Consider the following 15,716-nt stretch of genomic DNA (forward strand, 5'->3'; position numbering starts at 1 on the left):
ATCACATTAATGGGATAAAAGATAAAAATCATATGATCATCTCAATAGATGCAAAAAAAGCATTTGACAAAATACAGCATCTTTTCTTGATAAATACACCCAACAAATTGCATATAGAAGGAACATACCTCAACTTAATAAAAGCCATATATGACCAGCCCACAGCCAACATCATATTCATCAATGAAAGGTTGAAAGCTTTTCGTCTAAGATCAGGAGTAAAATAAGGGTGCTTACTCTCACCTTTCTTATTCAACATAGTACTTGAAGTCCTAGCCAGAGCAATCAGGTAAGAAAATCAATCAATCCAGTTCAGAAAGTAAGATGTAAAATTGTCTTAGTTTGCAGATGACATGGTCTTACATAGAGAAAATCCTAAAGACTCCACCAAAACAAAAAACAAACAAACTGTTAGAACTAATAAACAAATTCAGTTGTTTGAGGATACAAAATCAACATACAGAAATAACTTGTGTTGCTATACACTAACAATGCAATATCTGAAAAAGAAATAAAACAATTCCATTTACAATAACATCAAAAACAATAAAATACTTAGGAATAAATTTAATCAAGGAGGTGAAAGATCTGTACGCTGAAAACTCCAAGATTTTGATGAAATTGAAGAAGACATAAACAAATGGAAAGACATCCTATATTCATAGATCAGAAGAATTAATATTTTTAAAATGTCTATACTACCCAAAGTTGTCTGGAGATTCAATCCAATTCCTATCAAAATGCCAATGGTTTTGGGCTTCCCTGGTGGCACAGTGGTTGAGAGTCCGCCTGCCGATGCAGGGGCATGGGTTCGTGCCCCGGTCCGGGAAGATCCCACATGCCGCGGAGCGGCTGGGCCCATGAACCATGGCCACTGAGCCTGCGCGTCCGGAGCCTGTGCCCCACAACGGGAGAGGCCACAACAGTGAGAGGCCCTCATACCACAAAAAAAAAAAAAAAAAAAAGCCAATGGTTTTTTTCACAGAAATAGAAAAAACAATCCTAAAGTTTGTGTGGAGCCACAAAAGACCCTGAATAACCAAAGCAATCTGGAGAAAGAAGAACAAAGTTTGAGGCATCATACATCCTGATTTCAAACTATACTGCAAACCTCTAGTAGTCAAAACGGTATGGTATTGGCATAAAATAAAAACAGACACACAGGCCAATGGAACAGAATCAAGAGCTCAGAAATAAACCCTCACATATACAGTCAACTAATATTTGACAAGGGAGCCAAGAATATTCAATGAGGGAAAGGATAATCTTTTCAATAAGTGGTGTTGGGAAAGCTGTATAACTACAGTGCAGAAGAATGAAATTAGACCACTCACAAAAATTAACTCAAAATGGATTAAAGACTTAAACATAAGACCTGAAACTGTAAAACTCCTAGAAGGAAACATAGGGAAAAAGCTGTTTGACATTGGTCTTGGTGACAATTTTGGGGGTATGACATCAAAAGCAAAAATAACTGGGACTACATCAAACTAAAAAACTTCTGCAGAGAAAAAGAAACCATCAACCAAGTGAAAAGGCAACCTACAGAATGGGAGAAAGTATTTATAAATCATATGTCTGATAAGAGGTTAATATCCAAAGTATATAATAAACTCATACAACTCAATAGCAAAAAACCCAAACAATCCAATTTAAAAATGGAAAGAGGAACTGAATAGACATTTTCCCAAAGGAGACATTACAGATGGCCAACAGGTACATGAAAAGGTGCTCAACATCACTAATCATCAGGGAAATGCAAATTAAAATCATAGCAAGATATCACCTCAGACCTGTTAGAATGACTGTTTTGTTTTGTTTTTTTTAATGTGGATACACTTAAAGTGGCCTTTTCTATCACCAATCATCTTTTTTTTTTTTTTTTTTTGGCTGTACGCGGGCCTCTCGCCGTTGTGGCCTCTCCCGTTGCGGATCACGGGCTCCGGATGCGAAGGCTCAGCAGCCATGGCTCACGGGCCCAGCCGCTCTGCGGCATGTGGGATCCTCCCGGACCGGGGCACGAACCCGTGTCCCCTGCCTCGGCAGGCGGACTCCCAACCACTGCACCACCAGGGAAGCCCACCAATCATCTTTGAGTAACAAGAACCTCCTCTACTCTTAAAAAGAAGTACTGTAGTTTTATAACCCCTAAATGATCACATTTCTGGATAAATGGCCTTTTGATTCATAGTCAAAAAATATTTTTAACTCTATGCTCGTGTTTTGAGACCCTTTAATCCCTCTGTTAACCCTACTTTCTTGTTGGTAATGATTATAGTTTATAAAATAACATGCCTATATTAAAAATGAAGGAACCAGGAACCCCAAGTGACAATATGAAGAAACCAATAAAGTAGTAACTTGAGCTCTGACACTACTGACATTTTGACTCTTTTATTTAAAAATGCCTATTTAATTTTTTGAACAAATAAAATGTCTGGAATTACTTATTAGCCTTGTAATCACTTGAGTACCTTTTCTTTGAAATTTGAAAAATTGTGCTAAGACATGATTTTGGAAGGATGACAGCTTTATAAATGGAGTATTTAGAGAGGCAACACACAGCCACAGAAATGAAGGGAAACTTCCATGTGTGGTGGTGAGTGGTTTATTTATAATTTGAAAGGATGCAAGAATTGAACCTCTGTGTTACAGTTCAAATACTTCATAGTTTAAAGCATGGATAAGATGTTAGAGGCTACAACTTCAGAGTCCAAGTGTTTAAGTTGTATTTCTTATTAATGAAATCCTGTGTGCCATTAAAGGCAGTTTGAAATGAACTTGTCAGAGATTTGGGTTTAGATTATCATCCACTGTGAAGTGAGAAGTGAAGCCAGTTGAATATCATCTTTTGTATACATTAGACATAAGACATAATAAAATCTCCAAACTTGGGCTTAGAGACATGTATATGCGTAGTATTTAAGTTTTGATTCTAGTCTTATTCTTTTTTTTTTTTTTTTTTTGCGGTACGTGGGCCTCTCACTGTTGTGGCCTCTCCCGTTGCAGAGCATAGGCTCCAGACGCGCAGGCTCAGCGGCCATGGCTCACGGGCCCAGCCGCTCCGCAGCATGTGGGATCCTTCCGGACCGGGGCACAAACCCATGTCCCCTGCATCGGCAGGCGGACTCTTAACCACTGCGCCACCAGGGAAGCCCTCTAGTCTTATTCTTGTTCCCCCAAATCCACGTTTATCCAAACCAGTGTTACCCAAAAGTATGGTCCGTGGACCAATGTCTGTCCACGAATTGTTACTAACTGCAGTAAATACAGAGAGTTAGCATTTAAAAACTTTTATAGCAGCTTGACATTGGCACAACATCTATGCATGTGATCATTTTTCTAGTAATTTATTTTTATTGCATTTTACAAAGTATAGTTTTCCACTTGTTGATGCTGGGGTGGGGGCAGTTCCAACAGACAGTTTACAAAGCACTACTCTAGATCCTCTATTTTTCACTCAGAAATTCTGAACTCCGTGTATTCATGTGGCCACATAGGGGCTGGGGCAAGGGACATGAAGACCAGTAAACTATGACTATGTGATGACTGGGAATACAGGTGCTGATTATCTGAGATTAGTGAGCATGAGATTTGCCTGGGGTACTTGTTAACCATGCGGAGGTCTGTGTAGATCTCCAAAGATCCTGATTCCACACGTATGAGACCTAAGAATCTATGCTCTAAACAAATGCCTCTGATCAGTTGATTCTGATTAATTTTGTTTCTGGATAGGTTGTTTAAATCAGGATACTTGAGAGTAAAAGGAAGCATTATTAATAATTACATCAGGACAAAATAAATAAACCAGGATACTCAGACATAATGGTCACTCTTGTCTGGGGCATATTTTTTTACACAGACGTTTAAAGTTTACTTGGAAAGTTTCTACTGTTTCCTTTCATTAGCAAACTTAGCTCGATTTCCTTTAGTCTTCTCTGGATTGTGGCTCTTCCCAGTCTTCTGTGAATCAATCTCAGCTAACGTATGTATAGAACTATCCAGTACAAGAAGGGAAATGGAATTCAGGGCTCTAAACATAGCTAGGGGTAACTTAGAGGGTGGTAAGACCCACTCCTTTAAAGTTGAAGATGCTTTTATTCTGATTTGAAGGGTATTGATTTTTTAAATAACCCTTACCATTTATGATAAAACTCTCCAGAAAGTGGGCATAGAGGGAACCTACCTCAACATAATAAAGGCCATATACGACAGACCCACAGCAAACATCATTCTCAATGGTGAAAAACTGAAAGCATTTCCTCTAAGATCAGGAACAAGACAAGGATGTCCACTCTCACCACTATTATTCAACAGAGTTTTGGAAGTCCTAGCCACGGCAATCAGAGAAGAAAAAGAAATAAAAGGAATACAATTTGGAAAAGAAGAACTGTAACTGTTTACAGATGACATGATACTATACATAGAGAATCCTAAAAATGCCACCAGAAAACTACTAGAGCTAATCAATGAATTTGGTAAAGTTGCAGGATACAAAATTAATGCACAGAAATCTCTTGCATTCCTGTACACTAACGATGAAAAATCTGAAAGAGAAATTAAGGAAACACTCCCATTTACCACTGCAACAAAAAGAATAAAATACCTAGGAATAAACCTACCTAGGGAGACAAAAGACCTGTATGCAGAAAACTATGCGACACTGATGAAAGAAATTAAAGATGATACCAACAGATGGAGAGATATACCATGTTCTTGGATTGGAAGAAACAATATTGTGAAAATGACTACACTACCCAAAGCAATCTACAGATTCAATGCAATTCTTATCAAATTACCAATGGCATTTTTTACGGAACTAGAACAAAAAATCTTACAATTTGTATGGAGGCAAAAAAGACCCTGAATAGCCAAAGCAGTCCTGAGGGAGAAAAACAGAGCTGGAGGATCAGACTCCCTGAATTCAGACTGTACTACAAAGCTACAGTAATCAAGACAATATGGTACTGGCACAAAAACAGAAACATAGATCAATGGAACAAGATAGAAAGCCCAGAGATAAACCCACGCACCTATGGTCAACTAATCTATGACAAAGGAGGCACGGATATACAATGGAGAAAAGACAGTCTCTTCAATAAGTGGTGCTGGGAAAACTGGACAGCTGCATGTAAAAGCATGAAATTAGAACACTCCCTAACACCATGCACAAAAATAAACTCAAAATGGATTTGAGACCTAAATGTAAGACCGGACACTATAAAACTCTTAGAGGAAAACATAGGAAGAACACTCTTTGACATAAATCACAGCAAGATCTTTTTTGATCCACCTCCTAGAGTAATGGAAATAAAAACAAAAATAAGCAAATGGGACCTAATGAAACTTCAAAGCTTTTGCACAGCAAAGGAAACCATAAACAAGACCAAAAGACACCCCTCAGAATGGGAGAAAATATTTGCAAACAAATCAACGGACAAAGGATTAATCTCCAAAGTATATAAACAGCTCATGCAGCTCAATATTAAACAAATAAACAAGCTAATCCAAAAATGGGCAGAAGACCTAAATAGACATTTCTCCAAAGAAGACGTACAGATGGCCAAGAAGCACATGAAAAGCTTCTCAACATCACTAATTATTAGAGAAATGCAAATCAAAACTACAATGAGGTATCCCCTCACACCAGTTAGAAAGGGCATCATCAGAAAATCTACAAACAACAAATGCTGGAGGGGGTGTGGAGAAAAGGGAACCCTTTTGCATTGTTGGTGGGAATGTAAATTGATACAGCCACTATGGAGAATAGTATGGAGGTTCCTTAAAAAACTAAAAATAGAATTACCATATGATCCAGCAATCCCACTACTGGGCATATACCCAGAGAAAACCATAATTCAAAAAGACACATGCACCCCAATGTTCATTGCAGCACTGTTTACAATAGCCAGGTCATGGAAGCAACCTAAATGCCCATCGACATACGAATGGATAAAGAAGTTGTGGTACATATATACACTGGAATATTACTCAGCCATAAAAAGGAATGAAATTAAGTCATTTGTTGAGACACGGATGGATCTAGAGACTGCCATACCAAGTGAAGTAAGTCAGAAAGAGAAAAACAAGTATCGTATATTAACGCATGTATGTGGAACCTGGAAAAATGGGACAGATGAACCAGTTTGCAGGGCAGAAGTTTAGACACAGATGTAGAGAACAAACATATGGACACCAAGGGGGGAAAGCCGCAGTGGGGTGGGGGTGGTGGTGTGCTGAACTGGGCGATTGGGAGTGACATATATACACTGATGTGTATAAAATTGATGACTAATAACTTGCTGTATAAAAATAAAATAAAATTCAAAAATTAAAAAAAAAATAACCCTTACCTAAAAACTTAGGACTCTCCTGGAACTTTCTTTTATGCATGTTGTCCCAAGCCAATCTTAATTCCTCTTAGTGTTCCTGGCTCAGCTGTGTCCCATTTCTCTTAGCTAGGCATAATCCCCTTGATCCATTTCATCCTTACTTTCATTTAACTGACTTATTTACTTGTTTTAAATAAATTACAACTGAAGAATTTGAGAGAAAGAAAAAATATCTTTCTAAATTTCCTCCTCAGGAGCTCTTTAGGTTGTTGTCACCTTTACTTACGTAACTTTTATGATATATAAGAAAAACGGGTTTCCTGTTTTGTAAGCTGTTCTCTGATTACAACTGAGGTTGGAGGAAAATGATTTTTATTAGTAAGTAATAATACTACTGGTAGAAGTCAAGTAATATCTGTGGATCTCTTGTCTCTCATACTACCTCTGTTATGATACATTTTTGTCAATTCCAACATATTTGATTTTGTATTATTTCATCTTGTTTTTAGTTTTTTTTTTTTTTTTTTTGCGGTATGCGGGCCTCTCACTGTTGTGGCCTCTCCTGTTGCGGAGCACAGGCTCCAGACGCGCAGGCTCAGTGGCCATGGCTCATGGGCCCAGCTGCTCCGTGGCATGTGGGATCTTCCCGGACCGGGGCACAAACCCGTGTCCCCTGCATCGGCAGGCGGACTCTCAACCACTGCACCACCAGGGAAGCCCTGTTTTTAGTTTTTTGACCAATTTCTTTGATTTACAAAGTGGGCAATTAAAAACAATTTAGTAAAAATTTAAGTAAACTTGTTCAGGACTAACCTTCACCCTGTCTTATAGACTCACCAGATGAATGAATAAAAGACTCATCATAATATTTTATTTTTGTCTTATTTTAGATTTAGATTATCCTACTAAAATAGTATATTGATATTCCATATGAATTACACAAATTAAGACTAATTTGTCCTTTAAATTGAGACAGTTTTAAGAGGGAAAGGGGATGCTATTAACAGTTATACTAGGAGAGCAGCTGAAACCTAGGACTGTCCTGAGTAAACTGGGATGTGTATGGTCCCCATCTCAGGATAATATTTGCTGGTTGGATAGCTACTATGATATTTTCAATGGGCTTTGAATAGTCAAAATGAGTCAAATTATAGCTAAGAGCATTATAAAACTTACCATAGGACTTTCTTTACTTGTAAAAAATACAAAATGGAATGGCTAGATCAAGTCTAAAATTGTTTAAGTGCCTGTAGATTTCAACTTGGTTCTTAATAATACTTCCATAAAGCTAGAAGTGGAATAATCAGACAGTAACCACAAATTGAAATGAATCCCTCCTTTAAAACTTATGGTTTATAGACTTGTGGCTATTAGGTCACAGGGAATCTAAAGTAGACTACATTATAAGATAGGTAAAAGAAGAGGTGATAGCCAATTTTAAAATGTCAAAAAATTTTTTCTGTTCAAGTTGCTAATTTACCATGATGTTGTATATAAACTTTATATCCAGTGTACACTGAAGTTAGTTGTTAGAATTTCGAGATTAGAAAACACAGCTAGACCTCCCATACCTATTTTTCTCAAGTTTATGCTCTGTTACTAGAGCAAGTTATTCTGTGAAAGAGCTCCATCCTGTTAGTTGTGTTCTTGTTATTAGTAATATTTTAAGCAACTACCTTTTATTAATACGTACGTACGTACATAAAAAACATCTGATTCCCCTGATCAGGAACTGAAGTCAAACTTCCAAGACGTGGTTTCATTAGGTCTGTTCTTTGGAAGAAATAAATACCCTTTTAGTGTTGTGATTTATTTTCCTTCATTTTTTTAAACCATAGTTTCATTTTTAACACATTTTCCATAGATAAAAGATACTCATATCATCTAGTCCCTTGTCTCACTTTTAGCTTATCTACTGAATCAACTTCAAGTCTTTCATCTTTATATGTATAACATAATATATACACGCACACACACATATATCTTTTAAATGACTTTAACTGTGGCCTTTTAAAAAATTAGAATCGATCATCTATAATATATAGTATCTTCGATTTGTTTTCCTATGTAGTTCTCGTGCTGTGGATGTGAAATCGTGGTGATGCATTAGGTTTAATCTGTTACATAAAAGTAATGTGTTTATGGTTTTTCTCTATACCTTTAACTGTTAAAAAAAATTTTTTTTCTCTCTTCCTAGCTGTCCCTTTTCCTCCAACACAGCGGCTTACTTTGAAGGAAGTATTTGAGAATGGGAAACCTAAAATTGATGTTTTGAAAAACCATTTGGTGAAGGAAGGGCGACTGGAAGAGGAAGTAGCCTTAAAGATAATCAATGATGGGGCTGCCATCCTGAGACAAGAGAAGACTATGATAGAAGTAGATGCTCCAATCACAGGTATGAGAAGTATTCGCATGGTGGTACTTAGATTTGAGCTAATTTGAGAAGTGATTACAAATAACCAACTAAAATGTGTGATCATTATTCTAGGAATTGTGAGCAGTCTTAGGGTTGTTTAGTATGTGTTATTCATTGAAGAAATACAATTTAAAATGTCTAATATTTCCAGTAGGACTATTTCGTATTGATAGATTGCCTGCAATTATCGAGCAGTCCAGTCAAAAGCTAGACTGATTTAAGTTAAAAGTTAAACTGTGGTCCTATTGGTGTAATGCCCTTTCTCTTCTAAGACATAATTTTTCACCTCACCCTAGGTCTGTTTTTTTTCCTAGTATGTGGTGACATTCATGGACAGTTTTTTGACCTGATGAAGTTGTTTGAAGTTGGAGGATCACCTAGTAATACACGCTACCTCTTTCTGGGTGACTATGTGGACAGAGGCTATTTCAGTATAGAGGTAAATATTAAACTGGTGTGTTGGAACTATCATATTATCTTTTTAAAAAAATTTCTTTCCATTCTTCAGTAGAAGAAATTAAAATGAGAACACACTGGCAGAATTTATAAACTTTGTTACTTTCAATAATTAAAGTGATAGAGATACGTTTTAATTGATATAAAAAGAACTATTCCTTTTATTAGCCAGTAAAAATCTGACATATAGAAGGCTATGTTAACCCTGCTTTGCAAATAACTTAAGTGTTTACCAGCCTTTCCTCTTTGTAGATAGTGTACAGGCTGTATATAAATGATATAAATTGCTGTTCACCCTAAGTGGGGTTTGGATTAGCTCACCTTAATTATAAAACTATAAGCTGCTGAGCTACATTGAACGCTTAGATTAACTGCCAATGCTGAATAATCAGGCACTTAGCCTCTTGTAGGAATAATTTATGATACTGTTACACATAGGAAGTACATGTTCATTGAAGGAAAAAATGATTACAGTTAATGAAGTTAATGAAAACTCACAATTTATATATTTTGAAAATTGTATGATGACAGGAAAATGGTTAGATTTAAAACAAAGTAAGTTTTTATGTACAAAAGATAAAACTATTTCAAAACCTAACGGAATGACTTGAGTACAGTGGAACCACAGTACATTCATATTTAATGTCCGTTGATTCAGCTGTACATGCTTGGCAAATAAAAGAGAAGTAACTTTTGAAATAGTGCAGGTAATCGAATTTATAATATCCCCAGAATAAGCATGAGATGAGAAATTGAGTCTGCTTGCTGTTCTTGCAATCTTTAGTTCTGCCTCTCCCTCGTAGTGTGGGACCCTCACTGTACTATGTGGTTAAAGGTTTATTGTTCATGCAGCATCACTCCTAAATACAAGTCAACCCTCTCACCTGGTACTCAACCAAAAAAGCAGCTGTGATACTAAAGCTGCCAGAAAAATAAACAACAAGAGAAATATATCTTACTCTTTAGTTAGATAGATAGTCTAAGTGCATGAATCAGAAAAGTTCAGTGTTATCTTGCCAGTGTCTCAAATTCATTTAGTGTCATCTATGAGTTCGAAAGTTAATGCTAGAAGCTAAGGAAATAAGCACATTCTCCCTGCTGCTCAGTAATTTCCCAAGATTTCTAAATAGGTACCTGGGATGGGTGGAGATCATACTTGCAGACTGTAACATTAAAAGCTTCCCACATTCCTATCCACATCCTATTTTAATAGACAGTATGTCAAAAGTATGGGTGTTTGAAAGACTCACTGAATGCTTAGTTCTTTGTGTTTAGTAGCATGAGGAAGTTTTAGAGGCTGAAGAAAAGAATACAGAACTTACTGAATTTGTAATTAATTTTATTTAATGAAATAACTTTTTTAAAAAATTTTATTTATTTATTTTTATTTTTGGCTGTGTTGGGTCTTCGTTTCTGTGCTTTGGCTTCCTCTAGTTGCGGCAAGCGGGGGCCACTCTACATCGCGGTTCGCAGGCCTCTCACTGTCGCGGCGTCTCTTGTTGTGGAGCACAAGCTCCAGACGCACAGGCTCAGTAGTTGTGGCTCATGGGCCCAGTTGCTCCGCGGCATGTGGGATCTTCCCAGACCAGGACTCGAACCCGTGTCCCCTGCATTGGCAGGCAGATTCTCAACTACTGCGCCTACAGGGAAGCCCAGAAATAACTTTTTAAAAGGATAAATATTGTGCCAAATCATCCTCTGATTACATACTTTAAAAATAGTTTCAATGCATCAGTATATTCACAATACACACACACACACACACACACACACACACAGACCCACGATGAGTTTTATACACATATGCCATATTCAGAATATTTTGTGTTAACATATTTTTTCTGTCACTCATCAACAAATGTTTCCTGAGTGCCAACTTTATGGCAGGCTCTGAGCATCAAATAATGAGTAGGATTCATGGTCTCTATGGGAGCTGACAGTCTAATAGAAAAGATTACTTATGAATAGATCGCTCAGTATGATATGAAAATATTTATTTATTTTAATATTTATTTATGTATTTTGGCTGTGCCGGGTCTTTGTTGCAGCATGCGGTATCTTTTAGTTGTGGCATGCAGACTTCTTAGTTGCAGCATGTGGGTTCTCAGTTGTAGCGTGTGAACTCTTAGTTGCGGCATGCATACGGGATCTAGTTCCCCGACCAGGGGTTGAACCCCAGTCCCCTGCCTTGGGAGCATGGAGTCTTACCCACTGAACCACCAGGGAAGTCCCCAAAAGTACTTATTTAATTATTAGCAATATTCTCATATTAGGACTGAGCACAGTGCCTGACACATAGTAGGCACTCAATATTTGTTGACTGAATGAATATTAATAAATCATAGTTTATATTTGGCTTTATCATGCTATTTGATGTTTGGCTAACAAAGCGTTTTTCTGGAACAGCTTAAGAGATAAATGAATCAAAACTTTAAATTGACAATGCTGTATTATACCAGTTTTAAAACTGAACTGTAGGATATATCTCATGTTTGTTGGAAGCCACTTATAGACCACTAAGATTATATAGATTTCTGTAAGCTACAACTTAGTCTAACATGATACAAGTATATACTTGAACAATAAATTTTTATCAATGTGCTTGATAAGCATGAGTGGTGATGTTTTTGTCAAACAGATGAAAATAAGGTGATGGTGTCCCTATTATAATTTTTTGTTATAAAGAGTCATTTTTTTGTAGAAAAATTGGGAAATGCAGAATCTAAGAAAAAAATTCTTACAAATAAAGTTATAAATGAATTATAATGAAATTACTGTTAACATTTTGTTGTATTTCCTCACAGTCTTTTTCTTCTTTTACATGTGTATATTTTTTAAAGAAAGTTGAGATCGTTGTGTGCATTCTCTTTTGTAGTCTTTCCCCCCCACTCATCATTGTCTTGAGAGCACTTTTCTCTATCATTAAAATTTCTCCAAAAGTATGATTAGTGGTATAAATACCGTAGTTTATTTCACCATTTCTCTTTGGATAATTTGGTTTGTAGCAGGTACTGCTTATTTGCCTACCTTTTCTCTCCTCCTTCCTTACTATCAAATCCCTGTTTTGTTCAGATAAATAGGATTGGGGGTTGTCAGGGATAACTAAATAGGTACCTGGGATGGGTGGAGATCATACTTGCAGATTGTAACATTGCACACTCTACCTATTTAAAAGTTCTCAGGGAGAACTTTTAATTTCAGAGAGGGAAGGCCCTTATCCCAGCCCAAGGGAATGAATTCTGGTTGGTTTGAACTAGTCATGGCAATCCATTCCCTGTTACCAGTGACTAGTCCAGGGTAAACATGAGATCCTCTTTTGCCCAGTAATATATAAAGGGACTTCTGCATGTTGTGTTGTCATTGTTATTTGTGTGTGTTTTGAAATTTTTTCTTTCCAGATGAAAAGACTCTTGCAAGGTGAAAGCTTTTGGACCCCCATTCCCCTATGTCATGTCAAATGTGGGTGTGTGTACTGTAGCAGCCATTTTGTGACCATGAGGAGGTGCTATAACTAAGAATGAAAAGCAGACCTGCTGTGAATAGCAGATCAAAGAGGGAGAGAGGGCATGATTTCTTGGTGAAGATGTTGAGCTGGTACACTAAACCTAGACATCTTGCCTCCAGACTGTTTGTTTTCTGAGATGTTTAAATGTCTTTATGGCTTAAGCAGCAGTTAATTGGATATTGTATCACTTGTACTGTAAGTGGTACAAGGTTGTTTTCCAGTTGTTTCCATTCTGCATATTGCTGCAATTAACATCTTTTTGAATACATCTTTAATAGCATTTCTGATATTTCCTTAGATTGGATTCTTATAATAGAATGAGTATTTTTAAGAATGTGAGCATTTCTAAGACTTTTGATATGTATTGCCAAATCGTTTTCACAGAACTTTATTTTCTCTGCCATACTTAATAATTTCTCTTTCCTTGAGCCTGTATGAGAGAATCAAGGCATGATGATATTTTTTTTTTCCATGCCCAGAGCAAGCATTGATCTTTCCTGAAGCAACGTGGGCTTTGGTAGTACACCAGGGACTGGTCCAAATGTGACTGATAAAACAGAATAGTAAAGTTTCATTTTTGTCTGAGCCTTTTGATATTCCTTCTTCATTTGCACCCATTATAAAGTACTTCCTCTGTGGTAGGGGAAGCTAAATTTTAGTTTCCTTTCATTGATTTTATAATAAGAGAAAGGATTAAAGGGAACCTTTTCAGCATAGGATGTGTTGTACTAAATGCATAGGAGCCACCAAAGAGAAAATGTTATCAGATGTTTAGGTGATGTAAGTGTTATCAGACGGACAACTAATGAACAGTTGTTGACATATAGAAATGATTCTTGAGATGGAGTAAAAATTCTGTTCACATAGGAATACAAACAGTATCGAACAGATTTTTTGATAATCATGACCTTTAATTGATGTGTACAAGATAATTGTACAGTTGCATACTAATGTATAATACGAGGAAATAAAACTTGAGATTAGAGGCTGAGAAGTATATCAACCAAATTACATTGTAGTGTGGATGGGCATTATAACTCATTACTTCAAAAAGTTTAGTTGATCATTACAGGAGGCAGAGATAAAGACCAAATAATTCAAAAGATATATCATGTTCTTGGTTGGGAAAGGTAAGTAGGAAGAGAGAAAGTGCTTTCTATGTTTATATATGAATTTAATGTAATTTTTCCTTGGAATATTTTGTGAAATTTGAAATATTATGTTGAAAACAAAAGTCAACCAAAAAAAGGAAAAAGCCATCCAATTATATTCGTATGTGTCTATATATTTACATTTTATAGTGTTTATTTTGCAAGGTGTGTCTCAAAATGTACATTATTTTGATCCAACAATTTCATTTTTGAGAAACTATACTGCAGATGTACTCATAATTATGTACAATGACATATGAATGGTTTGCCACAATAGTTGAGAAGTTCTACTGGCATTTAATGAGCAGGGTTCAGGAATACAAAACATCCTGCAACAAAGAATTATGCTTGTTAATAGTACCTAAGTTGAGAGGCATTGTTAAATTCTGGGGATGCGGAGATAAACAAGCAAAGCCAAGTCCTTTATTATTTTGTTTTGTTTTTTTAATATTTATTTATTTATTTGGTTGCACCGGGTCTTAAGTTGTGTCAGGTGGGCTCCTTAGTTGCGGCAGTCAGGCTTCTTAGTTGTGGCATGCATGTGGGATCTAGTTCCTGACCAGAGATCGAACTCGGGCCCCCTGCATTGGAAGTGCGGAGTCTTAACCACTGCGACACCAGGGAAGTCCCTACTGTGTTTCCTAGTGAGAGAGATGGCATCTTATATTTGCTTAGTGTCTATGAAAATCAAATCAGAGTAAGGGACAAAAGGGGGACAGGAGTAGCTAATTTAGTTGGAGATCAAGGAAGTCCTATCTGAAGAGGTAATATTTGAACAAAAACTTGAATGACCTGAGGGAATGAGCCATGCATAGATGGAGGGGTGGGGTGAGTACATCTCAGGCAAAGGGCATATCAAGTGTAAAAGCTCTGAGGAAGGAGCAAGCCTAAGGCAGCCCAGGAATAGAAACAAGGTCAGTGTGGCTAGACAGAATGAGTAAGGGGACAATGTAGACAGTGTATCAGAGACATAGGCAGGGTTTACAGGATGTCAGGCCTTGCAAACCATGGTAGAGTTTGGGTTTTATTCTGAATGCAGTGGGAAGCCATTAGAGCTTTTTTGTTTGTTTATTTGTTTGTTAAGCATGGAAGTGACATATTCACATTTATTTATGTTTTAAAACAATTACTCTGGCTGTTACGTGGTGGACTGACTATGGGAGCCCAGAAAGACTAGTTAGTAATCTTATCCAGTAAGCATAGGCAGGAAATGTTGGTGACTTAGAGTAGGCATTTTGAGAAGCATTTGGATTCAGGATTTTGAAGTCTTTCCTTTCAAAAAGGAGGGAAATCTTGGTTGAATTAAGCTCTTAAGGTCATGGCACATTTATTACTAGTCTTTTCTAAGTCCCTCTATTGTTTTGTTTTGTTTTTCTTATCTGTGACCTCTATTTTCCTTACTCCCTCTCCCAACTATACATGTTGCTATTGTATTTAGTATATGCCTCAGAATACATATATTATTAATTTTTTAATATATAACGTTTTGGTGGGAAAAATATTTTAATTTTACATAAATGTTATGGTGCTATTCAGTCGTTCTCAAACTTTAGCATGCATCATAATTACCTGGAGGGCTTGTTCAAAAACAGATTGCTGGAGCCCACCCAGAATTTCTGATTCTTTAGGTCTGGAATAGACCCTGAGAATGTATATTCTAACAAGTTCCTGTGTGATGCTGATGTACCACACTTTGATATGAATGTGACCACCCTGAGAATCACTGCTGTAGCTGTCTTTCTGTTGATTTTTGTTTTTACATGTCAGTATGTTTTTAAGATCTATCTGGGTTTCTGTCTGCTCCATAGTATCCCATAGTATACATCTATGACATTTTAGTTCTCTGTTCTCAGTGG

The 15,716-nt window shown here is 36.8% G+C and overlaps 1 protein-coding gene across 2 annotated transcripts in view; it reads left to right on the plus strand.

Moving 5' to 3' along the window:
- PPP3CC (protein phosphatase 3 catalytic subunit gamma) overlaps positions 1-15,716 on the plus strand; it is a 93,625-nt gene that overhangs the window by 33,766 nt on the left and 44,143 nt on the right. For both annotated transcript variants that reach the window (XM_060301255.2, XM_030832604.3), the window contains exons 2-3: positions 8,530-8,727; positions 9,063-9,187. In XM_060301255.2, the coding sequence (XP_060157238.1) occupies positions 8,530-8,727; positions 9,063-9,187 (323 nt within the window). The remainder of the gene's footprint in view (positions 1-8,529; positions 8,728-9,062; positions 9,188-15,716) is intronic.

Source organism: Globicephala melas, chromosome 6 (assembly GCF_963455315.2).
Source record: "Globicephala melas chromosome 6, mGloMel1.2, whole genome shotgun sequence".
Lineage (NCBI taxonomy): Eukaryota > Metazoa > Chordata > Mammalia > Artiodactyla > Delphinidae > Globicephala > Globicephala melas.